General features: G+C 41.6%; 2 protein-coding genes and 2 non-coding genes across 5 annotated transcripts in view; 2 read left to right on the forward strand and 2 right to left on the reverse strand.

Annotated features, from left to right (window-relative positions):
- Window positions 1-194: 194 nt before the first annotated feature.
- LOC121279804 lies at window positions 195-26,645 on the reverse strand. Its single transcript, XM_041191170.1, has 5 exons — window positions 26,470-26,645; window positions 20,057-20,739; window positions 17,639-17,774; window positions 9,589-9,718; window positions 195-5,308 (listed from the first exon to the last, which is right to left on the reverse strand). The coding sequence occupies exons 2-5, from the start codon at window positions 20,692-20,694 to the stop codon at window positions 5,223-5,225; spliced, it is 990 nt and encodes a 329-aa protein (XP_041047104.1). The 5' UTR covers window positions 20,695-20,739; window positions 26,470-26,645; the 3' UTR covers window positions 195-5,222.
- trnal-cag lies at window positions 20,967-21,049 on the forward strand. Its single transcript has one exon. It is a non-coding gene; the product is annotated as a tRNA-Leu (tRNA).
- Window positions 26,309-26,391, reverse strand: trnal-cag. The gene has a single exon. It is a non-coding gene; the product is annotated as a tRNA-Leu (tRNA).
- Window positions 26,571-27,652, forward strand: part of tmppe (transmembrane protein with metallophosphoesterase domain) — a 30,905-nt gene continuing 29,823 nt past the window's right edge. The window contains exon 1 of one of the 2 annotated variants that reach the window (XR_005943500.1): window positions 26,571-27,631. Coding sequence is in view for 1 of the 2 variants with exons in the window: in XM_041191169.1 (XP_041047103.1) it covers window positions 26,926-27,631 (706 nt within the window). In the remaining variant the exon portion in view is untranslated. The remainder of the gene's footprint in view (window positions 27,632-27,652) is intronic. The other variant, XM_041191169.1, reaches the window with a different exon arrangement.

Genomic DNA, 27,652 nt, shown 5'->3' on the forward strand with positions numbered 1-27,652 from the left:
AAGTGCCATGGGGCAATTTACTACATTAAAGGTGATATACAAGTGTAAATTATTGAAATGGTGTCAGGCATGGTAAATTTCTGGAGTTTTAACCTTGTTAAACCTAGTCCCTGGAAGCAGAATGACACTGCAGAGTTTATGATAGGTTTAAACATAATCTCAAACAACATTTATAATAAGAAAAATATAACCCATTACCACAGAAGTGGTTTATTTCCATATAAATATCACACGGTTGGGTTACATCAAGTAACTTGAGAAATTTTGACAAGTGGTGTCCATAGGACTGTAAATAATACAAAAAAGGCCAGGATAACCACACCTTTCAAATACTAACACGATCTTTAAACTACACATAAAGCACGGTATACATTATAAACACTAGTTACAGGAGTGCCTTCAATGTAAACAAGTGAAACCATGGACTGTGGAGACAAATGCGTAGTTGAGGTTAACAGATACCTGCATGTAATACGTTCAACTTTGCACTTCAAAAGGACTTGGCGCTCACTGCTTAGAAAGTGATGCCTTAAACAACGGCGGATAAAAGTTCAAATGGTTTACAGTGAACTATGTAGTCATTGGTATATGGACAGAAATTAGAAGTTCAAATTTAGGAGTTCAGATAAGATCAGACAAACATGAAGTGACGTGTGTGGATGCTGAATGTCACCTGAAGCTTGAAATTAAGTCACAGATGATAACTAATTCCCACATATTCATGATATAAACCCAAACATTACAGGTATGGATTATTAACATTTTCTTACAGTTCTAAGCTGGGAGTGCCAAGTATATTTTTATGAAGTATTGTGCTGGATTGGAAAATTCAACCAGAGCTGATTTACAGATGAACACATTTTGCTGTTGCACATGTGCAAACAGTTTTGGAATGTGTCCAACCTGAAGCAATACCATAAGGATTTTTTGCGGACTTACTACTGTGCTTTCCTCCATCGCAGTGATGCCTTAGGTAACTTTTTTTCCTGCTTCAGACAGGCTAAACATTAATTACAAGATATACAATTCACTGGAGGATGAGCTTAAAAATAAGAAAGTTGGGGTAGAAAGGGAGAAAATAAATGGCCAATTGGCAAAACTGAAACAGGATAAAACCCCAGGTCTAGATGGTGTGCACCCATGCAAAAATGAGAGAGGAGATAGCAGAGGCACTAGATACAAATAATCTACATAAATCCATATCCACAGGAAAAGACTGGTGGAAATCCAATGTTGTTCCTATATACAAAAAGGGGAATAGAACAAACCTTGGAACTATAGATCAATCAGCTTAATTTCAGTGGAATGAAAGATATTGAAATCGGTACTAAAAGGAGAGTTAGAAGAGCATCTAGAAACAAAAAAATAAAACATAGCTAGCATGGACACTGATAGGCTCAGTCATGCTTAACTAACCTGATGGGATTTTTTGAAGAGGTAAAAGAAAGAATAAAGGTAATGCAGTAGATGTCATATATTTGGATTTTCAAAGAGCCTCTGATAAGTGGGTCATGACAAAGGTTAGGTTATGTGGTGTTAGGGGACAAACAGCTGAATGGATAGAAAATTGTGTAGAAAAAAATATAAAGCAGAGAGTAGGGGCAAAACATAGTTATTCAAATTGGAAGAAGGTAGAAGGTGGTGTTCCACAAGGATCACAGCTGGGGTCATTGTCACAGTTTACATTAATGAGTTGGACTTAGAACAATTAACTCAATTTGTAGAAGATACCAAATTGGGGGGGGGGGTGCAGATGAGGGGTACATACAGCTTTCATCAAGGAAGTGTACAACATAATACATTATAAAACTTGCAGACTGAACAGTTAACAAGTCAAATAAATCATGAGGTGAGCCACTTTGGTAGAAAAAATAGAATATTACCTAGACCTTGGCAAATAAAAGGTATTAGGTCCAAGTACAAAGGAATAGAAGAGAACAATTTAAAATCTGCACCATAGTTAGCAAAAATGTAAAGAAAAGATTGGTATTTAACTCTAGGGGTACAGAATTTGAAAGTACAGAATTTGTGCTAAACTTCTGCAGGATCCTGCACAGGTCGCACTTGAGTACCATGCACAATTCTGGACTCTATAAGAGGAAATAGAAGCACTGGAGAAAAGAGCAATAACGATTTTGCAAAACAGAAATTATAGCTATCAGGAAAGAATGAACATGTGGGTGCTTCTTTCTTTACAGAAAAGAAGACTGTGGTTGGATAGGTTAGAACTGTTTCCATGAGTGCGGGAATCCAAAATGGGAGACCATAAATAAAAGATAGGGAAATGAGAAAAAAATTGATTACACGAGGTTAACATGTGGAACTCAACTAGACAGGTATGGGAGATAAAGGAATAGAAAGATATGCCAAAAGATTGAGATCAGATGGATAAAATGACTGGAGACTTGTATAGTGAACAAACACCAGCATGACTGGTTGGGCTAAATGGCTTGCATCCATGTTGTATATTCTATATTTTTGAATGTTTCAGTACCGATAATGACAATACAAATAGGAAAAATAATGGATGCCAGAAAACCGGCTATTAATCACTTAAGGCTATGTAAATAAACTCCTGATCCCAGTATCAACAATTTTTAATCCAGACATTTTGTTCTTGGCAAAACCAATAACTACATAGAGCCTCATGAGAGATGTATTTGCGCATCTGGGGAGTCATACAACCCAGCAAGGTATCTTATTTCATCAGGGTTAGGTACATTTCAGCTGAAGTAGCGGGGGGGGCGTGTGGCATTGTGGATACTACAATTGACCTCAGTCCCTTGGGTTAGGGAAGCAAAATATTGCCAGGTATTTGCTCTTGATCACCATCCAGCAGCCTGTGCTTGACGTGCACCTAGAAATCTCCTGTAGTTAAACAGCCAGGCTCACGTGGGAAAATGGGCACTACAAATTCATCCTTTGAAAAGGCAGCAACACCTTTTCTTCTTGGGGTGAAAGCTGGTAATAAAAGGATATATAAATCTATCCCAATAGGCAGTAAAGAATCAGCACATGTATGGGCAGGAATGTTGATGTTTGCATTTCCACAAAGGTCAACTTCACTCTGTTTACACTCTTGCTTTCCTATCATTAAGGCAGGTTGAGTTACACAGATGCAAGCAGCTCTCGATTACTTCACATGTAAGCCTAGCCTAAAGTGCACTGTGTACAGTACACTGATGAGCCACTTATTTAAACAGAACTTGATCTTGTGTCCAATTACACATATCAGGTAGGGAGGTTGTGTTCATCTCTTCACATCCTTCCCTTAGAGAAGAGTGTGAAGGAAGCAGTGGAAGGACTCACAGACTGATTAACAGTCTGACAGGCTACAATGTGAACCCTCTTTCTGTCTTCATACCAGTTGATACGGTAGTTAGCCCTATACAGTGGGAGGGTTTTGTGGGCTCCCATTAGCCCATATAATATAGTTGGGGATGCACTCAATCAGAGCTCCAGTCACTACTCGCCAGGAATGAAGTTGGTTTCAAAGTTTGTACCTTCTGACTCTACCAGTAAGTCAAAGGTTCACTCCAAAAGAGCAGAGATCACTAGATAGCAATCAGGAGCAGGAACCACCTGCAATTTTCCATTCCCTCCCCACAAGCCACACCTCCACCACTATCTCTCCTAAAGCCTGGACATACACAGGTCATTCATATTACTTAGCAACTCTACATAGATCATTGCTCAAACTTTGGCCTTCCTAGTCTAAATGCTCTGTGCCACATCTGATCCATTGAGTTACACTGCAGAGTGCCTGACCTTGTGTCTGTATAAACTAGATAGATTGTGTATGTCATTAAGCATTTTAGTTTTTAAATGTTCTGCTGATATTTCAATTGTATCTAGAAGCGAAAGTCTTCCTATTACTATCATTTCTTTTAAACTATAAATATTTCTGACAATGAGTTAGAAATGTCTGGAAAAGTTAATGCCGGCTGCAAAAGACAGCGATGAAAATAGCCATGTTATTCACAGCTACTACTCAACATGAGAGTTGCAATAGTGTAGATGGAGTCAAAAGCTGCATTTATTCAGAGCTGTCATTTTGAAAAAGTTCTTAAAAATTGGAACAAAAAGCTAGTAGCTGCAAAGTCATCTCATTGGAAGCGAATAATATTCTGGAATATTTAACAAGTGCATTGCTTTAAATGCTGAAGTGAAGAGATCAGTTAGTAGCTGGGCCATGGGAACAGTGCAGGCACAGAGCAGTAGGGCTACTGTTCATGTGGAGGATTATTACCAAAACAGCGATGCCAAAGTGCTGTCTCCACATTGCAATTTATATGTAATTCAATACAATATCCAAAAGAGGAAGTATGGTTAACCTTCCAAGTGTGATTCTCTCATTAGAACTGATGGTCCTTCATAGTTCCTGTTGACCAGCAAGAAAAAAAAGGGAGAAGAACAGAGAAGTCAACAGTCCAGCTATGTGAAGTGCTGTACATTCACCACAACACCAGTGATGGGATCAGTAACTTGTGAACAGATTTTAAAATGTTGAAATGAGATGTCAGAGTCCTGTATACTTCACAAAAGGCCCAACGGTCAACCACATGAAACTTCATTGTAAAGAAAATACATAACTGCTGAACAGATGCCAAAGTGAACAGAGGAATCTAGCAGGAAAACTGGAGACATAGCTACAGCCTGAAATTCGTTTGTGTGTTCAGAACCGAGATCTAAAAAGTATTCGCAGGGGTAAAAAGAGAGATTTATTTTTTAAACCTGTGTTGAATTTGGTTTGCAGCATTTTATGACTATAACTTTCAATTTTGTGTGTGGAGGACTCTAAGGAGATATAAACAGACTCCTGGGGAACTCCCAACTTTAAATCTTATTTTCTGAAAGCGTTAGCCAAAGAAAAAGTGCATTATACTTGAAAAAGTTTTTTCAAAAATAGCGACAAAAATAGGATACTAAGAGACCCATTTACCTTCTACTCCTCTGGTTTCAATGTTCAGAAATGCCAAATAATTAACATCCGTAAATGAAGCTTTAAAGGACTGCCAGTTAAGAGAGAGACACACTCTAACAATCCTTCAGTTGACCATCATTTGAGGTTGTGGACAATTGTCCGCCCATGCACACAGCTGGGATTACACCCAAACTAGAACGGAGTCAGTAACCAATCCTGCAGCCTTTCTCCATTCTTCGTCTGATGCCATAACAGTATTTCAAGTATTTCATTTCCCAAGGTGAAGACCTGTCAGAACTCAGTCATATTCTGAACCAATAGTAATACTGAGCTCTTCTCCCAAAATGTGCGTTTCATGAAACCATTTATTCGTGTCCAGCACAACTAAGAGGAAGAGAAAAGCAAAGTTACAACAGCAATGGCCAAGCTATTTCAGTGTGTACCATCTGTTTACTTATTTAACAGGTAAGCATTAGAATAGCTTCATAATGATGCAAATTGCCCAGTGATGCTGTACGACATACAAGGACTACAGATCATATGTATGTACACAGGAGCTGTACTATAAGTAACAACTTATTGCCTGCAACATGGATCAACTGCAGCCAAGCCCCAGAAAAAAGATTAATAGAATACAAAGTACAGTCTTTCTGCCTGATCCTCCCTACAATAAACTGTCTTGCATGCACTCATGAGCACTCATTCGGATAATATCTTAATTCTTTTTAAGGACCTGACCAAGTAACTCACCTCCTGTCTCCCCAAAGCCTGTCCACCATCCAAAGGGTACAAGTCTGGAACACTCTTCACTTGCCTGGATGACAGCAGCTCTAACAACACTCAAGAAGCTCAACACCATCCAGAACAAAGCATCCCACTTGATTGGCACCCATTCCACCACCTTAAACATTCACTCCCTCCAACTCATCCTTAAACATTCACTTCCGGCACAGTGGCATTTGGGCAGGGGCAATTCCAGGCATGGAATGCTGGCAGGGGCAATTCCAGGCAAGCACAACTGTGCCGGGGCAATTCCAGGCAAGCACAACTGTGCCGGGGCAATTCCAGGCAAGCACAACTGTGCCGGGGCAATTCCAGGCAAGCACAACTGTGCCGGGGCAATTCCAGGCAAGCACAACTGTGCCGGGGCAATTCCAGGCAAGCACAACTGTGCCGGGGCAATTCCAGGCAAGCACAACTGTGCCGGGGCAATTCCAGGCAAGCACAACTGCACGGCTGCATACTCAAGACTGCTGAGTGGGAGAAGAAGCTGGGAGTTACAGTTCATGTATCATTGCAGGTCCATGGCCAGTGTCTTGAGATAGTTGTGAAAGAGGAATTAAGTATAAAAGTAGAAGTGCTATCCTCATTTTGTACATGGCCTTAGCTCAGCCATATCAAATATGGTGCCCAGTTTTGTTCCCTGAAATGGTGCAGAGATATCAAAGCCCTAAAATATTACGAGGACGTTTACCAGGATGATATCAGAAACATGGGATTTCATATATATGGAGGGATTGGAGAAGCTGGGATTGTTCTCATTACAGCAGAGGTGGTGGTAAGGGGAAACCTAAAAGAGGTGTTCAAAATTATGAAAGGTCTTGATAGACTAAATAAAAAACTGCTTCCAGCGGCAGAAGGGTCAGTATCCAAAGAACACATATTTAAGGTAACTACCAAAAGAAGCAGAGGCAAGGATATTTTATGAATTTATTTTCCACAGTGAGATCTGGAATCCACTGCCAGAGAGGGCAGTGGTCACAGATTCAATAGTAATTTACAAAAGGGAATGAGACAAATACTTGAAGGGGAAGTAAGGAGAAACTTTCATGTGGCAAAATGGTTCAGTAACTAGAGGTCACAGATTTAAAATATTTGGCAAAAGAATTAGAGATGACATGAGACACAGAGTTTTATTAAGATTTGAATATACTACCTGAAAAGGTAATGGAACAGGTTCCATTGGGACTTTCAAAGGCAAATGGACATGTACTTGAAGAGAACTAATTTGCAGAGTAAAGGAACTAAATTGGACAGCTTTTTCCAAAGGGTCAATATGACAGGTTGAATGGTTACCTTCTGTGCCATAGGATTATGATCAGTAGAAGTTAGGAAAGCATAGAATTAGGCCAGGAAGTAATACCACCCAGAAAACTATTGACCTTTGGAATAGGTTGCCTATATGTGTCATGAATGCGGATTCGCTGCAACCCTTTCAAAGGGATTTGAACAGGAAAGTGGGCAATATCAGTCACCAAAGTCTCCTGGAGCTTACTTGAGTGCAATATTGATCGGAGAGGAATTTCCCAAAGGTTTTTTTCCAATATTATTGCAAAGTTTTCATTCTGGCTTTGTGTTTTTCCCAGGAGATTGTCTCTCTCAAGGATGGGCTGATTTATGCGTAGGTTGTACCATGTTGGGATGGGACCTACTTCATGGGTTAGCTGGTCTTTGATTGCCTTTTTTATATCTCTAAGTAAAAAGATTAAATATACTATAGAGAGAATACTGCACTCCAAGTTCCACTGAAATAATTCTCTTACAGGTACAGTATGGCAACATTCACAGTCTCTAAAAAACTTACAATTACCAATTGCTGCAATGATTTTTTTTTTTAAATACCAGAGTTTCTAAACAACTTACTTAGTATTCAATGTGATTCTTCATGTCCTTCAGCTGGATTTTTAAAAATAAATAATTCATATTGTTCAGCCTCATTGGAGTTAGCGCATGACACAGTGTCTTGTACAAATGCAATTATTTTTCTAATGAGTCTCTGTTTATAGCAGCAGTACATCACTGTTTATTTTGTAAATGGCATGAAAGCTCCATGATTTGAGTGCCAGGGTGTGGATGTATGTGGGATATTATAAATAAAGAAACAGTTAAGCTTTAGTTTAATATATTGTTGCGTCTTTCCTGTGTCTTCTATAAATAATAATAGTGTCCTGGGACCGAGTGCTTCAGCCATCTGTTATGCGATTTGTGCCTTTACTTTGCATGATACACATGGAAGAACATAGGTTAGCAGCTGGTTAGTAATGTGGTATCCTATAACAGTAACAGTGCAGCATGTGGCAGGTGCCTGTGGCTTTTTTTTAAACTCTATTATCTTTAACAAACAGAGAAACACCCTCTTAACACTAAAACAAATCATACCATTCCTACAAATCAAGCGCTAACTTGACTGCAGTTCCACTACAATCAATGAGCTGAATCCCTGATCAACATGAATTCTTTGTTGGCGCCTCAGTTTGTGCTAATGAGGTTCTCTCTCCATTTAACCATTTATAGGATCTAAGTGGATGACTATAAATTATTTAAATATATTTGTTACTTCTGTTTCTCGAATTTGCCCCTTCCTTGACTAAAGCAGTATCTCACACCAGGCTAATTTTGCAACAGTGCCTCCAGCCCTTCACTGATGGGTGCTACTAGACAGTGAGAGTTAACAGCCTATTCCACCATATGCAGCATCACAGCAAAGAACATTCCTACTCAGCTGCTGTTCCTATACATGTACTTTTTTTTTTAAGTGCGAGGGCAGGGCAATCACAAGGATATCTCCAACCATTTCCCGGTCTTCCTTGCCACTCACATTTCCCTACCTCTTTCTAAGTACACATCCTTGGGAAAAGCTCTTCCCAGGTTACTCATACTTTCAAACTCCCAAGCATCTGATCCAATCTTTTGCTACGGAATCATTACAGTGCAAATCTTGGCAGCTTTTATTTCTGCCATCCTCCTTATGTTTTCCCTAGTAGGTCAACTGCCAGGCCTGCCCAGTCTCACAGCTGAGATCAGCTAATTTAGAAAAGTATTTAATCTGGGATATTGTCATGGTGCAATAGCCATCGGAGCTCTTCAGATTTGATCTAATGTGGCACTTGTACATCCTTTAACGGTTGAGAGGCATTTTAAATAAGCAAAATCTGAAATGGAATTTGTTCTGGTTTTAATGTCACGACGATACTTTATTTCCTCTTTCCACAGCCACTCTGTACATGGTGAATACAGCCTGTTTAGCTGGGTATCCATCCGTAGAATTTAATTCAAAATACTATACTTTTATAGAAGACGATGGTATAAATTGATTCCTTTATTTAGAAGCTATCTGGAGCGACTCTGTGCATACACAATTGGACCTCCTGTCTGTTGTGGTCAATTGATCTCCAGCTCAACAATAAACATGCAATTCAAATATAATACTGCATTCAGGGAGCAGCTAAAACCCACCGACAGGCTGCCTTTATCTTTGGTGTATAAAGTGAATTATCCAGTATTACACTTCAATAGCTCACAGGGCTAGATTACAATAGCAGCACAACCACTGTCGAAACAAGGCTTGGGACATAACCAACTGAAAGTCAGCGTGCAAATTAATTCCTGACTGACAACTGATTGCATAATAATAATTTGTAATGTTCCATTTCCAGGCAGAGCAGTGTTTGGTGACAAGCCTGAACAGTTTAATGCAATCAGATACAAGTACAGGCCTGTGGGAACAGGGAACTCAATGTATAATCTTTGCCCCTATGAATAAGACTGTAAATTATAGCTGTATATGTGAAGTTCAGGAGTCATCACTTCTTTCCAATGTTATAAATATCTGGGAGAGCTGCAAGAATGCTCATTGGAAATATGTACAGTACCATAGTACTTACTGATCTGCCCAGGGTACACAATAGCTTCCAGAGAAGAGCATTCATAATAGCATTCTGCTGGAGGTTCCAGCTTCCAGTGTTTGATGCCCCTGATCTGGGCCTGCCATGAGGGATTATCTACATCATCAATCTAAAGGAAAATATAACAAGTTATTAAATCATTTTCACATCAAATATAAGGAACACATATGATTAAAGCCTAAAGGCCATAATCTCTACATAGTAACAGGTCAGAAACCTCAAGATCATAGGCTTGGGGCTAAGCCTATAACAGTAATGTGAAGCAGATGAAAGAAAATAAACTCATGTGATGCATTCACAATCTAGATGTTCGCAATTGTTTGAAACCTAAAACGGCTTCAGAAAGTTAGAGTGCAATTTGGGTGTGAAGGCCCAAACTGACTCAAACACAGCTAAGCAAGACCCACTCCTCCAAGAACCCCTCTACATCATTCTGGTGTCAGGCCAGGCCCAAACTCTACATTAAGGCTACATCTGCATAATAACTACTTCAGACCAACAGCTATTGTGTAATGCACCACTAAAACCCATTCACTAAACAGATATTAAAGAAGAACTGAGGAATTTTTAAAAAAAGAGATTCATGCACATTCATCTTCAAGATGAAACTCTTTCACATGAACATACAAATTTGGAGCAGGAGTAAGACATTTGGTCCCTTAAGCCTGCTCTGACATTTGATAAGATCATGGCTGATCTGATTGAGGCCTCAAAACTCTACTTTCCTGTCTACCCTCATAACCTTTGACTCTTTCCACTTAACCTTGCTGGAGATCAAACTTCAATGTACTTTCCTCCTACTCTGGGAATATGGCATTTTAAGTCTTAAGACCAGCAATATAATTAAATGGGCTTTATACAAGGACACTATTAGAAAGTTGTAAAATGATTTAAAAATGTCAACCCAAGCATTCCTACAGCAAAAGAGAAAGGAAATCTGAATCTTGTCTCAATGAACAGCAGACAGCCTGGAAACACAAGAGCAGCAAATTAAAACATCCACCCGTTGGGAACAGGATAAACATTTGGCCTTAGCATTTAACGTATTATAAACAGAATACTGCAAAGGCGAAGATTTGAAGCCAGGTAAATGCCTAAAATTGTGGCCACAGGTAAATGTGTAACCCATGTATTTGTACCTACATATTATGTAAGCACATGCCCAGGCTGTATTATAGTACAAGAATAGAACCCATTTTCCCTTTAAGGATTCTCAAAGTCCAGAGCCATGCAGTTGCACAGAGGACAGGAACAGATCACTCCAGCACTTGTGTTGTTCTCTTCGATTGGAGCATGTTCTTGAGGTGGTTGGAGTCTGGGAACCAGGTTGTGTTATTTTCATAACCAAACTGGGCAGCTTAATAAAGATTATTACAAAAACCATGGATCATAAGGGGAATTACAGTCAGCAGATTAACAACCTTTTATTGCAACAGTAATCACTAAGTGAATATAAAAATAGATGTGATGTTGAATTTGTACAAGGCATTGGTTAGGGCACAGAATGGAGTATTATGTGCAGGAACATATTTCAACCCGGGAAAGGCTATAGCAATGAATCAAAAGATTAATACCAGGAATTAAATGCTATATGAGGAAAAGTTCAAAACATTGGGGCTTTTTAAAATTGGGACAAAGAAGCTTAAGAGGGGATCTAACAAAGGTTTTCAAAATCATGGAAAGTTTTGAAAGGGTAGTAGAAAACTTATTCCCACTGATGATAAATCAGTAATAAAGGTGACACAAAGTTAGGACCATCACTAGAAGAACGAAGGGGAAATTTTAAAGAATGTTTTTCTCATAGAGGCCTATTAAAATGTAAAACAAGTGGCTACTGAGACAAGGAATACAATAACAGTTGAAAAGAAAAGTGGCTTTGTATTTGAAATGGAAAATTATAAAAGGAAACAGGGAAAGGGAAGAGAAATATAGTTAGAGCAGACAGTTCCCACTGCAGAGGTAGTAATGAGCCCAATCTCTTCTTTTGTACTGTTATTCTATGAAGTATGCTTAACATGCTTTTTATTTTAGTCTTTGTCGATTGAAAATTATTTTTAAAATTGGTTTTATTTGAATATGGAGTGATGATGACATTATAGAAGAACTGGCTCAACAGCCTTGTAAATTGGAAGACATAGGAGAGAGGATCTCTACGTCATGTCTTTGGAGAAGTTTTTCTCAATGAGTACACAGGACACCCTGTATGTTGTGGATTCCTCATCAGTACGAGTTCCATTGGCACAGCAGACCCACAAGAGGTGGTGACACAGTGGTGGACAGTCAGGGGGAATGGCCCTGGGAGTCTTCAATAACGATTCCTGACCCCAAAACCCCACTTCTGACCAGACCTTATGATGGAAGCAAAGTTCTTTGATGGAGCAGCTGAAGATGTTGGGATACTACCCTGAAGAATTCCTGTGCCTGGCTGAGATGATTGGCTTCCAATGACCACATCCATCTTCTTTTGTGCTGGGTATGACTCCAGCCAGTGAAGGCTTTCCTGACCCCCATTGGCATTCTTTCTAGAGGGATAGAATTGAAAAGCAGAGAACCTATGCTCAACTTGTAACGAACCTCTGTTAGACCACACCAGGAATTGTGCAGACCCACAAGAGCTGGTGACAGTGGGGAATGGCCCTGGGAGTCTTCAACAAAATGTCCAATTGCCTATTTGGCCACCCATCAGCCTCTCTTTTTAAGAGAAAAGAGAGCCAGTCTGTTTCTCCTATACTGATAGACATAACTTTGCATTTCTGTAACATCTCTAAATCTTTTTTGTACTCTCTCCAGTGACCCTAAATATTTTTTATAATCTGGCAACCAGACCCCATGAAGCCTCATGGCTCTTAAGAACATAAGAAATAGGAGCAGACCCTCAAGCCTGCTCCACCATTCAATAAGATCGTGGCTGTTCCCAATGTGGCCTTAATTCCACTTTCCTATCTGCTCCCATTAACCTTTGACTCCCCAGTCAATCAAAAATCTGTCTAACTCAGCCTCGAATATATTTAATGACCCAGCCTCCACTGCTCTCTTGGGAAAATAATTCCACAGATTAATGACCCTCTGAAGAAGTTCCTCATCCCCATACAAACATCTTAAATGGGAGACCCTTTATTTTAATACTGTACACCATTGTTCTGGATTCCCCCATGAGGAAACATCCTCTCAGCATCTAGCTTGTCAAGCCCCACAGAATCTTATGTTTCAAAAGATCACTTCTCATTCTTCTAAACTCCAATGGGTTTAGGCCCAACCTGCTCAACCTTTCCTCATAAGACAAATCCTTCAACCCTGAATAAGCTTAGTGATCCTTCTTTGAACTGCTTCCAATGTAAGTATGTCCCTCCTTAAGTAAGGTGACCAACAATGTACATAGTACACTAGGCGTAGTCTCACCAATGTCCTGTACAGTTGTAGCAAGACTTCCCTACCTCTATACTCCACCACACCCCGCCCCTTGCGATAAAGGCCAACATTCCATTTGCCTTCCTAATTACTTGCTGTACTTGCATGCTGACTTTTTGAGATTCATGTACAAGGGACACCCAGATCCCTCTGTACTGCAGCGTTCTGTATGTCTCGCCATTTAAATAATATTCTGCTTTTCTATTCTTCCTGCCAAAGTTGAAAATCTGACATTTTCCCACATTACACGTCATCTGCCAAACTTCTGCCCACTCACTTCACCCATCTATATCCCCTTGCAGACTCAGGTCAAACATGGGCATGGAAACATTCTACTGATTATCACCTACCACCCTCCCTCAGCTGATGAATCAGTATTATCCATGTTAAACACCACTTGGAAGAAGCACTGAGGGAAACAAGGGCACAGCATGTGCTCTCTGAATAGGAGAACTTCACGTCCATCATCATTAGTGGCTAGGTAACATCACTACTGTCCGAGCTGGCCAAGTCCTGAGGATATACCTGTCAGGCTGGGCCTGTGTCAGGTGAAGAGAGGACCAACAGGAGGGAGAAAACTCCTCACCAATCTACCTGTTGCAAAAGTATCTGTCCATGACAGCATTGGTAGAAGTGACTACCCCACGGTTCTTGTGGAGACAAAGTTGCACCTTCACATAGAGGATATCCCCCATCATGTTGTGTGGCTCTACTACAGTGATTGGATAGATTCAGAACAGATTTAGCAGCTCAAAGCTAGACATCGTTGAGGCACTGTGGAGGCATTAGCAGTGGCAGAATTGTATTCAACCACAATCTGTATTCTCATGGCCTGGCATATCCCTAACTCTACCACAGCTATCAAATCAGGGGTTCACCTTGGCACAGTAAAGAGTATAGTAGAGGAAGTCAGGAACAGCGGCAGGTGCACTAAAAAATGAGGTGCAAACCTGATGAAGCTTTAGAGACAACAGATATAGATAAGGTTAAGTATGAGGTCACCACCATCAGGGTTGGCATCTACTATGATACAATTAATTCTACATGATATTGTGAAATGGCTGACTACATTGGATGTGGCAAAGGCTATGGGCCAAGACAAGGCTATGTGGTGCTGAAGACCGAACTAGCCTTGCCTCTAGTCAAGCTGTTCCAGTACATCTACCTCAATGTGGAAAGTTGCCGAGATATGTTGTATCTACAAAAAGCAGGACAAATTCAATCGCCCAGTTATCGCACCATCACACTACCTGCAATCAAAAGTGATGTAAGATGTCGATGACAGTGCTATGAAGTGGAACTTACCAATGACCTGCTAAATTCCTCCCAATCTTGCTCATCTAATGCTATCAGAGTAATCCTCTATTCTCTCCTCCCTCATATGCTTATCAAGTCTACTCTGGAATGCACCTATACTATTTGCCTCAATCACTCCCTGTATTAGTGAGTTCCATATTCTCGCCATTCTTGAAGTAAACAAGTTTCTTCTGAATTCCCCATTTGATTTCCTGGTGATTATATTACATTGATGGCCTCTAATTCTGCTCATCCCCACAAGTGGAAAGCTCTGTGTCAACTCCATCAAAGCTTTTCAAAATTTTTAAAGAACTCTATTAGGTCACCCGTCAGCCTCTCTTTTCAAAAGAAAAGAGGCCCAGTCTGGTCCTTCTTTCTTGATAGGCATAATCTTGCATTTCTAGTAACAACTCTGCAAATCTTTCTTTGCACACTTTCCAGGGCCTCCAAATCCTTTTCATAATATGACAACCAGGACAGTTCACAATATTCCAGATGTGGTTTAACCAGGGTTCACTACAAGTTGACATAGTTTCAGTACTTTTCAATTCTAGAAATAATGCCACTGGGGATCAGGGGAAAGCTCTTCACTGGCTAGAGTTATAACCAGCACAAAGGAAGAAGGATGTGGCCATTGAAAGCCAATCATCTCAACTACAGGACTTCTTCCGGGTACAGGACTTCTTCAGGGTAGTGTCCCAACATCTTCAGCTACTGCATCAAAGAACTTTCCTTCCATCATAAGGTCAGGTCAGAAGTGGGGGTGTTCGCTGATAATTGCACAGATCTCAGTACTATTCCCAAGTCCTCAGACACTGATGCAGTCTTTGTCCATATGCAACATCCAGCCTTGGGCTAATAAGTGGCAAATAACGTTCATGCCATACAAGTGCCAGGTAATGACCATCACCATCAAGAGACAATTTAACCATCTCCCCGTGACATTCAATAGCATTATTATTGCTGAATCCCCCATCATCTCCCATATCCTGGGAGCTACCACTGATCAGAATCTTAACTGGGCCAGCCATATAAATACTATGGCTACAAGAGCAGGTCATAGGCTGAATATTCTGCAATAAGTGACTCACCTTGACTCCCCAAAGCCTGTCTACAAGCCACATGTATGGTGGAATACTCTCTATTTGCCTAGATGAGTGCAGCTCTAACAACATTCAGAAACTTGACACCATCCAGGGCAAAGAAGGCAGACTGATTGGCACCCCATTTACCATCTTAAACATTCACCACTGGCACACTGTGGCTCTAGTGTGCACCATCTATGAGATGCACTGCAGCAACTCAGCAAGGATTCTTTGACAGCTTCTTTCACAGCACCTCCCAAACTGTCAACTTGCAGTGAGAAGGATAAGGGCAGCAGGTACTTGGAAACAATACCATCAGCATGTTCCACTCCAAGTCACAGATAGTTCTGACTTGGAAATATATTGCCATGTTTCAGTACTGTGAGAGTACTGTCACCATAGGGACTTTAGCACTTCAAGAAAGCAGTTCACCACCACCTTATCCAGGTTAATTAGAGATAAGCAATAAATGCCAAAGAAATATATTTACATCCTTCCTTGCATTCACCCATCTAAGAAAATCTCAAAACAGCACCTTCAAACTCCTAATCTTGGAGCCTCTGGCCCTCCATTTGCCTTCAATCTGCTCACCAACTCCACACCTCCATGTCTAATACTATTGCCCCCAGCAAAATCCTTACCCTCTCCTGTCTCAGTTATTCCCCAAGTATGACCCCATCTTCAAACCCTCAAGGTCAAGAGATTTAGACTTGGGTGTATGTGGCACACGACTGTTTAAGCCTTCCCTCACCAGATATGGCTGGAGCAAATCAAGTAAAATCGCTTCCACTCCAAGATCATCCTGGAGAGCAGATAATTACAATCTTTTTAAACCCTTCTCTCCTGTCCTTTCTACCCTTGGCTCCAACAAAGTCTTTGGAGCTCATAGGTCTCTTTGTCACCATGATTCAGATGCTCTGTTCAGCTACCTTTGCTACTTCTCCCCTTCCCTATGCCCCTCAAGCCAAAGCACTCCCAGACTCTAGTCCTGAATCTATCATTATCTAGCTTCCCTCCTTTCTCACATCATACCGTTGCTGAGCTTATCCTGTTCCCGGGATACACTTCCTGCTCCCTTTATCTCATTCCCACTAAAATGCTGATCACCTAGCCCTCACACTGACATTGCTAATGGTTCCCTCTTCTTTGGTACTGTGCCCGTTTTCAAAACTGTCATCATCACCCCAAACCACCCCTGCCTACGGTCCCATTTTCCTTACAAACTCCTGCTTGATCTTGCAATATAAAATTTTCTTTCCTATGTTGAGTGTTGTCATCTCCCAAATCTGTGTCCATCTTTCCTGCAACTCCTTCTTTTTATCCAATCAAGTTTCAGTTTCTGATAAGAAATGAACCCATTCAAAAGTCACAAATGACATCCTGTGACTGTAGCCGTGATGTGTTAGGCCCTCTTGTCTTCCTCACCCTCTCTGTAGCCATTGACCATTTTCTCCATTGCCTCTCCTCCACTGCCCAATTCAATGCATTTGCCTTCATTTTGCTTTATTCTTGCCTATTGGCCAGAATTATGGGCTGAAGCCCTGGAGTGGATTTGACTGCAAGAAGCTAACTGAGCCAAACATGTGCACATCTGTGACAGTACTGACCTTCCACAAGTGTCAATCCTCACTCTATACTAGTAACAGCAGATAACTGTTTTATAATCTACTGGATTGCTATCCTATAGACAAGTTATATGTATGGCAATGAAAAATGCTTGTGCAAATGGCATTTAAATTGGAACAAATTTGTTAAGTAAAACAAGATGCTTTCTTTGTAAGTTGTTAAAGGAGTGTATTCTGTAGCATTTTATCAGAATCCTTGAATTCCCTTAGTTATTGGTGCCTCTCAATCATATGTGTTTTCATTAAAGAAAAGTTTCTATTCAAATAAAGCGCTACAATATCTCAAGTACCTTAGTTCATCAGCTACAATGAATTACTGGGAAGGGCAGTAAGTTTTGACATGAAGACAAATTCCAAATTTTAGGGTCAGATTGGTGTATGACAAGATGCATTAGAATTTCCACATAACTGGGTGGCCCATAGCAAGCTGTCCCCATTCAGGTTTCACAACACAAAATGTTCCTAAACTGTCTCTAACCTGCAGTTCTAAAGCCCAAGATGCAGCTGCAAAACAAAGGATATGCCCCAGTTTGTGTAGTCATTTTACATTTTAGCATGAGAGATTATGCAGCAATTCAATAGAACAAATGAGCAGTCACTGTTTCTCACTCTTACGTGCATGTGGGCTCCATGCCCTGGTACTCCCATGAATATCCAATCCATTTTACTAGATTCGGAAATGGCTGGGATAAAATATGGTCGTTTGTAGTGCTGTCTCAGGATACTTGCCGCACTGGAATCACAGTTACTCCTGTGAAATGAAAGTAGAGTTAACAATTATCAAATGGAACTGGCAACTGACTTCCCTCCCTCTGCTGCCACACCCAACACAGCAGCACCTCACCCCACACACACTCTTATAGGCTGCTTGCACATAGTAACATAGACCAGTACCAAAGGAAACGGGGGGGGGGGGAATCCATGGACGGGGTGGGAAGAGGGGAGGAAGGAATGTCCGGGGACGAGGACGGGGATTGGGTGGATGGGACACAGGGGAAGGTGAGGAATTGGGGCTGGGGGAAGAGTCAGGGTTACACAATTCACACATAGGTCTGTGTGTCAGGTATTCCACAAGGTCCTGATACACATCTTCAGTCATATGTTCAGTCTCCATGAATCCGGAGACCAGAAAATTTGGCCCTGTATCCTGTGTAAATTACATCTTAATACTGACTACAAACACCAGCATCGTACTGCAGATAACATATCCCAGAGAACAGCAAGTTCCTGTTGGAACATATATTCTATTTTAAACAATTGGTGCTACTGGAGTGTTTAATTTTGCCATCGCTATTACTGATCCTGTGCTTCAACTTGGAAAGAATGATCAAGAAATGGGGCAGATTTCCTTCATTATCTGAATAACTTTTTAAAACAATATTGTCTATGCATTGTAGCGCCAGCTTATTTGCTATGAATAATCACCTGGAACTTAAAAATTCTGTCCTAATCCACAATTCCCATTTTAGTATGGGCTCTTAACTCTCTCTCTCTCCTCCCCCCTTCCCCCTCCAGGAGCTGCCCAACCCGAGTGTTTATAGCATTTTCTGTTTTTCTTCCACTTACCTACATAGTACATTGGCCCTTTTTCAATGCTGAGGCCAAGGGAAAATTATATAAAACAGCTAGGGCAAAACAGAGTATATACTGCTGTGACCTTGTACAGTGAATACAGATGCCAACAATATAAAGTCTGAAATTCCAATCACCTGCTGTTCAATAAACAAGCAATTCTAATGAAAAAGAATCAGTACCAGCTTGCAACATCAAAACAGAGCTTTGTGTTAAATTACAGGTCTACGCCCTGATTTCCTCTCCTGTCAATAAGTTGGGGCATTCACACTTGTAGCTGCGCCCCAAAACATGATTCATACTACATTTAATACAAAATGTTTAGATAGAATATTCCTCAGTAACTCACCTTCCAGAATGAGTCCACAATACCAAAACCAAGGTTTGCCATCGACTCAAAAACAATGTTATTCATGCAATATAAAAATTCTTGGATGGTTGGCAGATTACAGGTTATGGTCCTCTTGTTGCTAAATAATTGCTTTCAAGTGCCAGCTGTTGTCTTCCTGCCTGTTCCTTAGATCACTTCTAAAGCTGTCCACTGTAGCTTATGAATCTTCCTTCCATTTCACTTCAGTCCAGATTGCTCATTTTCCGTTCTCCTTATTAGGTGAACCATTTTAGGTTAATTTTTCCCTCTTAACTCTAATCTCAATGATCTGATAAAGAATCTGCCTTGTTGATTCTGCTCCTCCATTATGACTGACATCAGCAGACTACTGCCTCCACTACTTTATGGACTACAATCAGAATGTTGATTTTATGATATCATCCCATCATCCTTCAAATTTATCACCTTCGAATGTTATTTCTAAAATCTCACTCTCAGTCCACCTTTCCTTCGGAATTTAAATGTGCTTGCATGCATCTGATCCCCAAGATGATCTCCAACTTTCAAATGGCTGTTCAATTCTCCTTACTTTTCATCTTTGCTAAAGCTATGTGAAGCTGTTGCTAATTTCCAAATCATTCATCACCTTGAAAGTTGTAATTAATTCACTGTTATCAGTATGGGTAATGGCAGATCCATAGGTTTTGGTGAATCATCACCACCACACTCTTACAGTTCTCTGTACTTCAGAACAAGCTGCTATCATATGCTGTCTAACTCAAATTATTATTCAATGCTGGCCAAAGTTTCCCTTACATTCACTCCAATTTACACTGTAGTTGATGGTTTAACCTGCCCCTTTTCCTGTTAAATGGAGGGCTCTCCAAGGCCCTATTCATTCACTTCTCTCCATGTTCCTACAATCTTCAGCCTCCAATGTCCATGAGTGATACCACCAAATCATGACTTATCTCTCATACCCTTTCCCACCTTATCGTGGCCCTTGCATTTTTCTTTCCCTCATGGAAGAAGCTTGGATTACTGACTTGCAATTCACTGTCCTCCCTCAACTGTGTATACTTCTTCCCCCAACCATGCAAGGAAAATGAAATTGCTGAATTGTTACACACCATCCAATGTACCAAGGTTTGGCATTGTTGTGCATGCGAGCACGGCCAGCCTCCATACTGAAAACATCCCCCAAGTTCAGGAACTCGGTGTCGTAGGGGAAGAACTGGCACTCGCTGCCGCTGTTGTCCAGGGCTCGGCTGTCGTTGTCGTAGATCCGTATGAAGAACTCGAAGCTGAAGACCTCCCTGGCCGACCAGTTCCTCTGACCGTCCTCCACCACCACCGGCTGCATGGAGTAGGCGTAAGCCCGCAAGAACTCCTCATGGCTCAGGTTGCTCTTCCTGTCCACGCTGGTGATGTTGTGGCAGACTCGGCAGTCCAAGGGCCGGCGGAAGGGATTGTGCAGCTCGGCGAAGCCAAGCACGCACATCTGCCTATCGGCCGAGAGGCCGCGGAGCCAGAACCAGAGGCGGAGGGCGGGCTGGGGGAGCGGGGCGCACAGCAGCAGCAGGAGGAGGAGGAGGAGGAGAGCGGTGGAAGGCCTCAGGCCGCGCCGGGGGGAGCGGGAGCGGCCCAGCAGCTTCTGCACCGACGCGAGCCCCGCGATGTCCCGCTCGCTGAGCCCGGAGCGCAGGGCCAGAGCCACCAGCGCCACAACCTCCTCCCGACTCAGTTTCCGAGCCGCCGCCACCGCCATGTCACTGACCCCGCCGGGTGGAGGGGTCGGGGGTCAGAGTTCACCCTGCAAAACAAAAATGGTCCAATCACCGTGGACATGAGAAAAACAGCGGATGCGCAGGCTCCCAGTCCGCCTTTAAATTTATCCTTTATTGCCTATTTATGGCCCGAATATAATGATCACAGCCGCTTTCCCGGTGCGGGAATCACTATTACATCCATGTACCATCTGTAAATCACAGTGAGCCGCCATGCCGATTAAGAGCCGCCTCGACACAGGAACATTTCAGAGTCAGGATGGCCGAGCGGTCTAAGGCGCTGCGTTCAGGTCGCAGTCTCCTCTGGAGGCGTGGGTTCGAATCCCACTCCTGACATCAGTACTTTTTTCTCTATAAGTCAAATTCAGTTATAAACCTATAATAATTCATATATTTATAGAATATAAGGTATTGTTTACATAATTTATGTACTTGCAAAATCAAATGTTATGAGAAATATCACAAATTAATTACATTTTTGCTATGTATGTAACTATTTTGTACCCATTAAGCACAGTAAAGACAAAAACAGAATTACCTGGAAAAACTCAGCAGTTGGGCAGCATCGGCGGAGAAGAAAAGAGTTGACGTTTCGAGTCCTCATGACCCTTCAACAGAACTTGAGTTCGAGTCCAAGAAAGAGTTGAAATATAAGCTGGTAAACCTTAAACCAGCTTATATTTCAACTCTTTCTTGGACTCGAACTCAAGTTCTGACGAAGGGTCATGAGGACTCGAAACGTCAACTCTTTTCTTCTCCGCCGATGCTGCCAGACCTGCTGACTTTTTCCAGGTAATTCTGTTTTTGTTTTGGATTTCCAGCATCCGCAGTTTTTTTGTTTTTAAGCACAGTAAAGAGGCCATTCAGACCATCGTGTCTATGCCACATCTTTAAAAGAGATATGCAATTCGTTCCACTCCCTGATGTTTCTCTATGGCCTTTCAATTTTTTCCTGACATTTTTCCTCTCTAATACAACCAACCTAATAAAATCAAAGAGAAATATATATAACCTCACGACTGTAAAGTCTTATGTCTTGGAAATTTCAGTGATTCTTCAGCAATATTGCTCAAATCATCTAATTTTTCATTTTAGTGTAATTATTAACAGGTCATGCTCATGTGGCAGAGGTAGGAAGTAAAACCTTTCCATTGTTAAGCACCTATAGTAGTACAGGCAACAAAAGGCCAAATCAATAAAACGTCTTATTGTAATTTGAAACTGTTACAGCAAGAAAAAGGACCAAAAATGCTGAATCTGAAATGGTGAAATGATATCAGCAGTTGGCAGTCCACGCATTTGCATCTGCTGGAAGCTACATATATTAATGCACAGGGCCCTGTTCTTTGGAGCTGAAAGAACATGTACACACATTATGCCTGTTTCAGATAAACAAAAAAAATGACAGCCATTCACTGACTCGATTCTCAGCGCAATGTCTTGACCAATAAGGGCCAACCTGCCTGGTTTACATTTCAAACAATGCTTGGCAGTTAACTGTCAGTCACCATCAATTGGTGCATTCTCCATGGCAATGCCTCTACCAATCAGAGTCTACTTTCCAACCAATCGGCACTCTGTTCTCATACAGTATAAATTGTTGATTTCCGCCTATATTGGTTTTCTTGTGAGTGTCCTGATGAGTGCAAGACAAAAAGCTTTGACATGTCTCTTTTTTCAGCAATATAATAGAAAAGTATATTAATGTGGTATAAATGCAAACTGAAGAAGAGACAGAGCGTTTAACAGTAATAGGTCATCAATGACCTTCCTTCCATCATAAGGTCAGAAGTGGGGATGTTCATTGATGATCGCACAATGTTCAGCACCATTCGCAACGCCTCACATGCTGAAGCAGTCCATGTCCAAATGTAGCAAGACCTGGACAATATCCAGGTTTGGGCTGACAAGTGGCAAGTAACATTCACACCACACAAGTGCTGGGTAATGACCATTTCCAACAAGAGAGAATCTAACCATCACCCCTTGACGTTTAATGGCATTGCCATCACTGAATCCCCCACTATCAACTTTCTGGGGGTTATCATTGACCAGAAACTGAACTGGACTAGCCATATAAACACTGTGATACAAGAGCAGGTCAGAGGCTGGGAATCCTGCAACAAGTAACTCACCTCCTCACTCCCCAAAGCCTCATCCACCATCTACAAAACACAAGTCAGGAATGTGATGGAATACTCCCCACTTGCCTGGATGAGTGCAGCTCCCACAACACTCAAGAAGCTTGACACCATTCAGGGCAAAGCAGCCCACTTGATTGGCACCCCTTCTACAAACATTCGCTCCCTCCACCACCAGCATACAGTCACAGCAGGAATTCACCAAGGCTCCTTAGACAGGACCTTCCAAACCCACAACCACTACCATCTAGAAGAACAAGGGCAGCAGAAAGATGGGAACACGACCACCTGGAAGTTCCCCTCCAAGTCACTTACCTTCCTGACTTGGAACTTTATCACCGTTCCTTCACTGTTGCTGGGTCAAAATCCTGGAACTCCCTCCCTAACAGCATTGTGAGTGTACCTACACCACAACTACTGCAGTGGTTCAAGAAGGCAGCTCATCAGTGCCTTCTCAACAGTAATTAGGGATAAGCAATAAATGCTGGCCCAGACAACAAAACTCAAATCCCGTTAGTGAATAAAAAAAAGTGCATCAGACCATGCAAGGAACAGTGGTAGAAAAATAAAATTGAAGTGACTTTATCTGAATGTGTGGAGCATCCGCAATTAGAAAGATGAACTAATGGCTTACAAGCTAGATACTGAGATGTTTTTTCATCTAGGCTGGGGAATGTAAAACAAGGGGGCACAGTTTCAGGATAAAGAAGCGATCATTTAGGACTAAGGTGAGGAGAAATTTCTTCACTCAAAATGTTGTGAGTCTTTGGAAGTCTCCACCACAGAGGGTGAATGCACCATCATTGTATATATTTGACGCCGAGATGGACAGATTTTTGGTCTCTCACAGAATCAAGGTATATTGGGAGCAGGCTGGAACTTGGAGTTGAGGCCCAAGAACAGCCATGATCATACTGAATGATGGAGTAGGCTCAATGGGCCATATAGTCTTCTCCTGCTCCTGTTTCTTATGTTCTTATAGATTATTATATTGAATCATGAATCAATAAAGGAAAGTGTCCCATATGCCTTCTTGACCACCTTATCCACCTGTTCTGCTACCTTCAGGGATCTGTGGACATGTATTCCAAGGTTCCTCTATACTTCTCAGTATCCTATCGTGTATTGTGTATCCCCTTGTTTTGTTTGTCCTGCCCAATTCATTATCTCATATTTCTCTGGATTGAATTCCGAATGCCACCTGACCGGTCCATTGATATCTTTTTGCTATCTACAACCTCTTCTGCACTATCAACCACATAACCAATTTTCATATCATCTGCAAGCTTCTTTAATGATGTACCCTACATTTTAGTATAAATCATTGGTATATACCACAAACAGCAAGGCCGTACTGAGCCCTGCGAAACTCCATTGTTAACAACCTTCCAGTCACAAAAATACCCATTGTCCATAACTCTGCTTCCGGTCACTGAAACAAATTTGGATTCAACTTGCCACTTTCCCTTGCATCCCATGGGCTTTTACTTTTGGCTGTGTTTGTTACTAACGCCACGTATGCTCTGTTCTAGTGTTTTACTCCGTTACAACATTGCGAGTGACAGAGTAGGCAGCAGCCAGGACCAAAGATGGCGCTGCTCATATCATCACATCTAAGTTTTAGGCGGCGTCCTTTAAATCCTAGTTGAAGCAGATTGGCTGGAGTGCCCTTGCTAAAATCCAGAGATAAAAACAAAAAAACTGCGGATGCTGGAAATCCAAAATAAAAACAGAATTACCTGGAAAAACTCAGCAGGTCTGGCAGCATCGGCGGAGAAGAAAAGAGTTGACGTTTCGAGTCCTCATGAGTTCTGTTGAAGGGTCATGAGGATTTGAAACGTCAACTCTTTTCTTCTCCGCCGATGCTGCCAGACCTGCTGACTTTTTCCAGGTAATTCTGTTTTTGTTTTGCTAAAATCCATTTAGATTACACCAAACGAGCTATTCTCATTGACTGTCCTTGTTACCTCCTCAAAACATTCAATCATATTAATTAGACTCGACCTTCCCTTAACGAATCCATGCTAACTGCCCTTTGATTAATCGAAGCCTTTCTAAATAATGATTTATACAGTTTCTCAATTTTTTTTCCAATTAATTACCCACTACCGAGGTTACTCTGACCGGCCTATAATTACTCAGGCTATCCCTTCTTCCCTTTTTAATCACTGCTACAACATTAGCAGTCCTCCAGTCCTCTGGCACATGCCTATAGCCAGAGAAAATTGGAAAATGGTGATCAGAACTATTGCTCCTCTTGCTTCCCTTAGCTGGCTGGAATACATTTCATCGGGGTGTGATGACTTATCCATTTTCAAAGATGCTTAACACTTTAAAACTTCCCCCCTCACGATGCTAATATTTCAAACTCCTTTTCCTTAACTATGTTCCTCTCTTCTGTGAAAACAGATGCAAAGTATTTATTAATAATCACGCCTATGTCTTCCACACCTCCACACACAAGTCACCTTTTTGGCCTCTAATTGGTCCTACTCTTTCTTAGTTTTCTTCTCACTCTTTATGTATTTATGTATCTTTGGGTTTCTCTTGATCTTGCTTGCCAATATTTTTTCATGTCCCCTCTTTGCTTTCCTAATTTCTTCTTGATGTCGTCCATGCACTTTAACTCCTCTGGGCTTTCTGCAGTATTGAGCTTTAGGAATCAGGCATGAGCTTTCTTGCTTTAACTACTCTTGATTGCTCTTTGGCATCAGGGGGATATGGTGGAGTGGAGGGGGCATTTACATTTGGAAGTCCTACCCATTTCTTTGTGAGAACACATTTGTTCTGAGACCTACCTTTATCCTTGAATGCCTCTGATTGTTCCGACACTGATTTACCTTGAAGTAGCTGTTTCCAGGCCATTTTGCCAAATCATATGTTAGCTTAATAAAATTGACCTTTCCCCAATTAAAAATTTAATACACTTGATCTTTTGTTATCTTTTCTCATAACTGGTTCAAATCTAACTGAATTATGATCGCTACCAACAAAATGTTTTCCTATTGATACCCTTTCCAACTGCCCAGATTCATCTCCTCTCTTAAAGCTAAGTACATAACTGCCCTCTTCTTTTGCTGGGATTGCTTAAAAAAAGTTTTCCTGAATGAAGGGTGATGGAGGTAGAATAAGTCATAACTCTCAAAAGAGAATTGAATATATACTTAAGAGAAATATTGAAGGGGACATAGAGCAGGAAGTGGAACGAATTACATATCTCCTTCAAAGAAGTGGCACAGATATGATGGTCTGAATGACCTCCTAACTGTGCTTTATGCGTATGGGTACAATATGGATACATACATCGTAAATATGTAATTAAATTGTGATGTTTCTCATAATTTATCGAAAATTTGATTTTGTAAATACATAAATTATATTCCCTATATTTTATAGAGATGTGAATAATTATAAATGTATTAACCGCATTTTACTTAAGGTAAAAAAAAAACAATGTCAGGAGTGGGATTCGAACCCACGCCTCCAGAGGAGACTGCGACCTGAACGCAGCGCCTTAGACCGCTCGGCCATCCTGACTCACTACATAAACATTACTGGAATCTATTGAGAGAAATCAAACCAGAACGACTATATAAATTGCACAATTTCTTCTACCTTTTTCATGCTTAAATCTTATCAGCCTGTTATAAGATGGCAAATTATCTGTCTTTATAAATGTCTAGCGAGTTCCAGCGCTAGCGGGTGTCTATGATTTGTGGCTGCTGGTTTGCAGATTGGGCTGAGTTGGACCCAGACTGGGATCGAACAGTTTGGCCATTTGGAACGTTTTGAATCGCAGAAGCGCCCCGGGCCCGCGTTCGAATGGAACGTTCCCCGGACTTGACACTTTGTAACGGCGCGTGCGGCCGCCCCATTGGCTGCAAAAGTCCCGAGGACGTGACGGGCGCTACATAAATGGAGGCCCTTGAAGCAAATGAGGAAGTTAACGGCCTGCTGGATTTATCCCGTTGCAATAAAACCCTCCACGCCCATATGCACGCAAGCCCGATTTCTTGCAATCGGCCCGAAGAGATTTAGAGAGGACAGCGACTGCATGGTGGAGATTGGAAGATGTTGTCTTTAGGCAGGTTGTCCTGGGAGGTCCGGGTATCACTGGCAGCTGCGGCTGTGCTTTGCTCCATGGTCATTTCCAGGAGTTTAAGGGACTACTTTGATCAGCCGACCCTGGTGAAGTTATTCCGTGTGCAGTTCCTGCTCTTTGTCAACTGCCTCATGTCAATCGGCTCGAGGTACATCTGGAAAAGAACCGTGTCCAACCCGCAGACTTTCTGTCCACTTCCCTGCAATGCCTCCAAGTGTTTCACCGCCTGGAAGATCACCGTCTCGCTTTTTCTCTTTCTGGCTCATTCCAGTTTCTTCACCCTGCTGGCTTTGGTGTCAGAAGAGCCTCACATCTTCTCCCTGGTCTCCTACACCTGCTTAGGGATGTACATTTTCCTCATTTTTAGCCTCCTTGTTTTGGGGCTCCTGGAACAGGCCCAGAAGCTAGTGCCATTCAGCCGGGCTGCTCCCAGTCACAATCGGCATGTGCTTAAGTTGCTCCTGGCCCTCCTGTTTACTGTTACCTGCACTGTTCTGGGGCTTCACAATGCAAGCCAGCCTCCTCTCATCAAACAGGTGGAAATACCTGTCCACAAGTTACCTCAGTCATTCCATAATTTGAGGATGGTTTTATTGGCTGACATTCACTTAGGGCCTACAGTAGGAAGGACCAAACTTGAAATGGTTGTGAAGATGGTTAATGAACTAAATCCAGGTATGCTGCACAAAGTGACTG

The sequence above is a fragment of the Carcharodon carcharias genome, chromosome 7 (assembly GCF_017639515.1).
Source record: "Carcharodon carcharias isolate sCarCar2 chromosome 7, sCarCar2.pri, whole genome shotgun sequence".
In the NCBI taxonomy this organism is placed as follows: Eukaryota; Metazoa; Chordata; class Chondrichthyes; order Lamniformes; family Lamnidae; genus Carcharodon; species Carcharodon carcharias.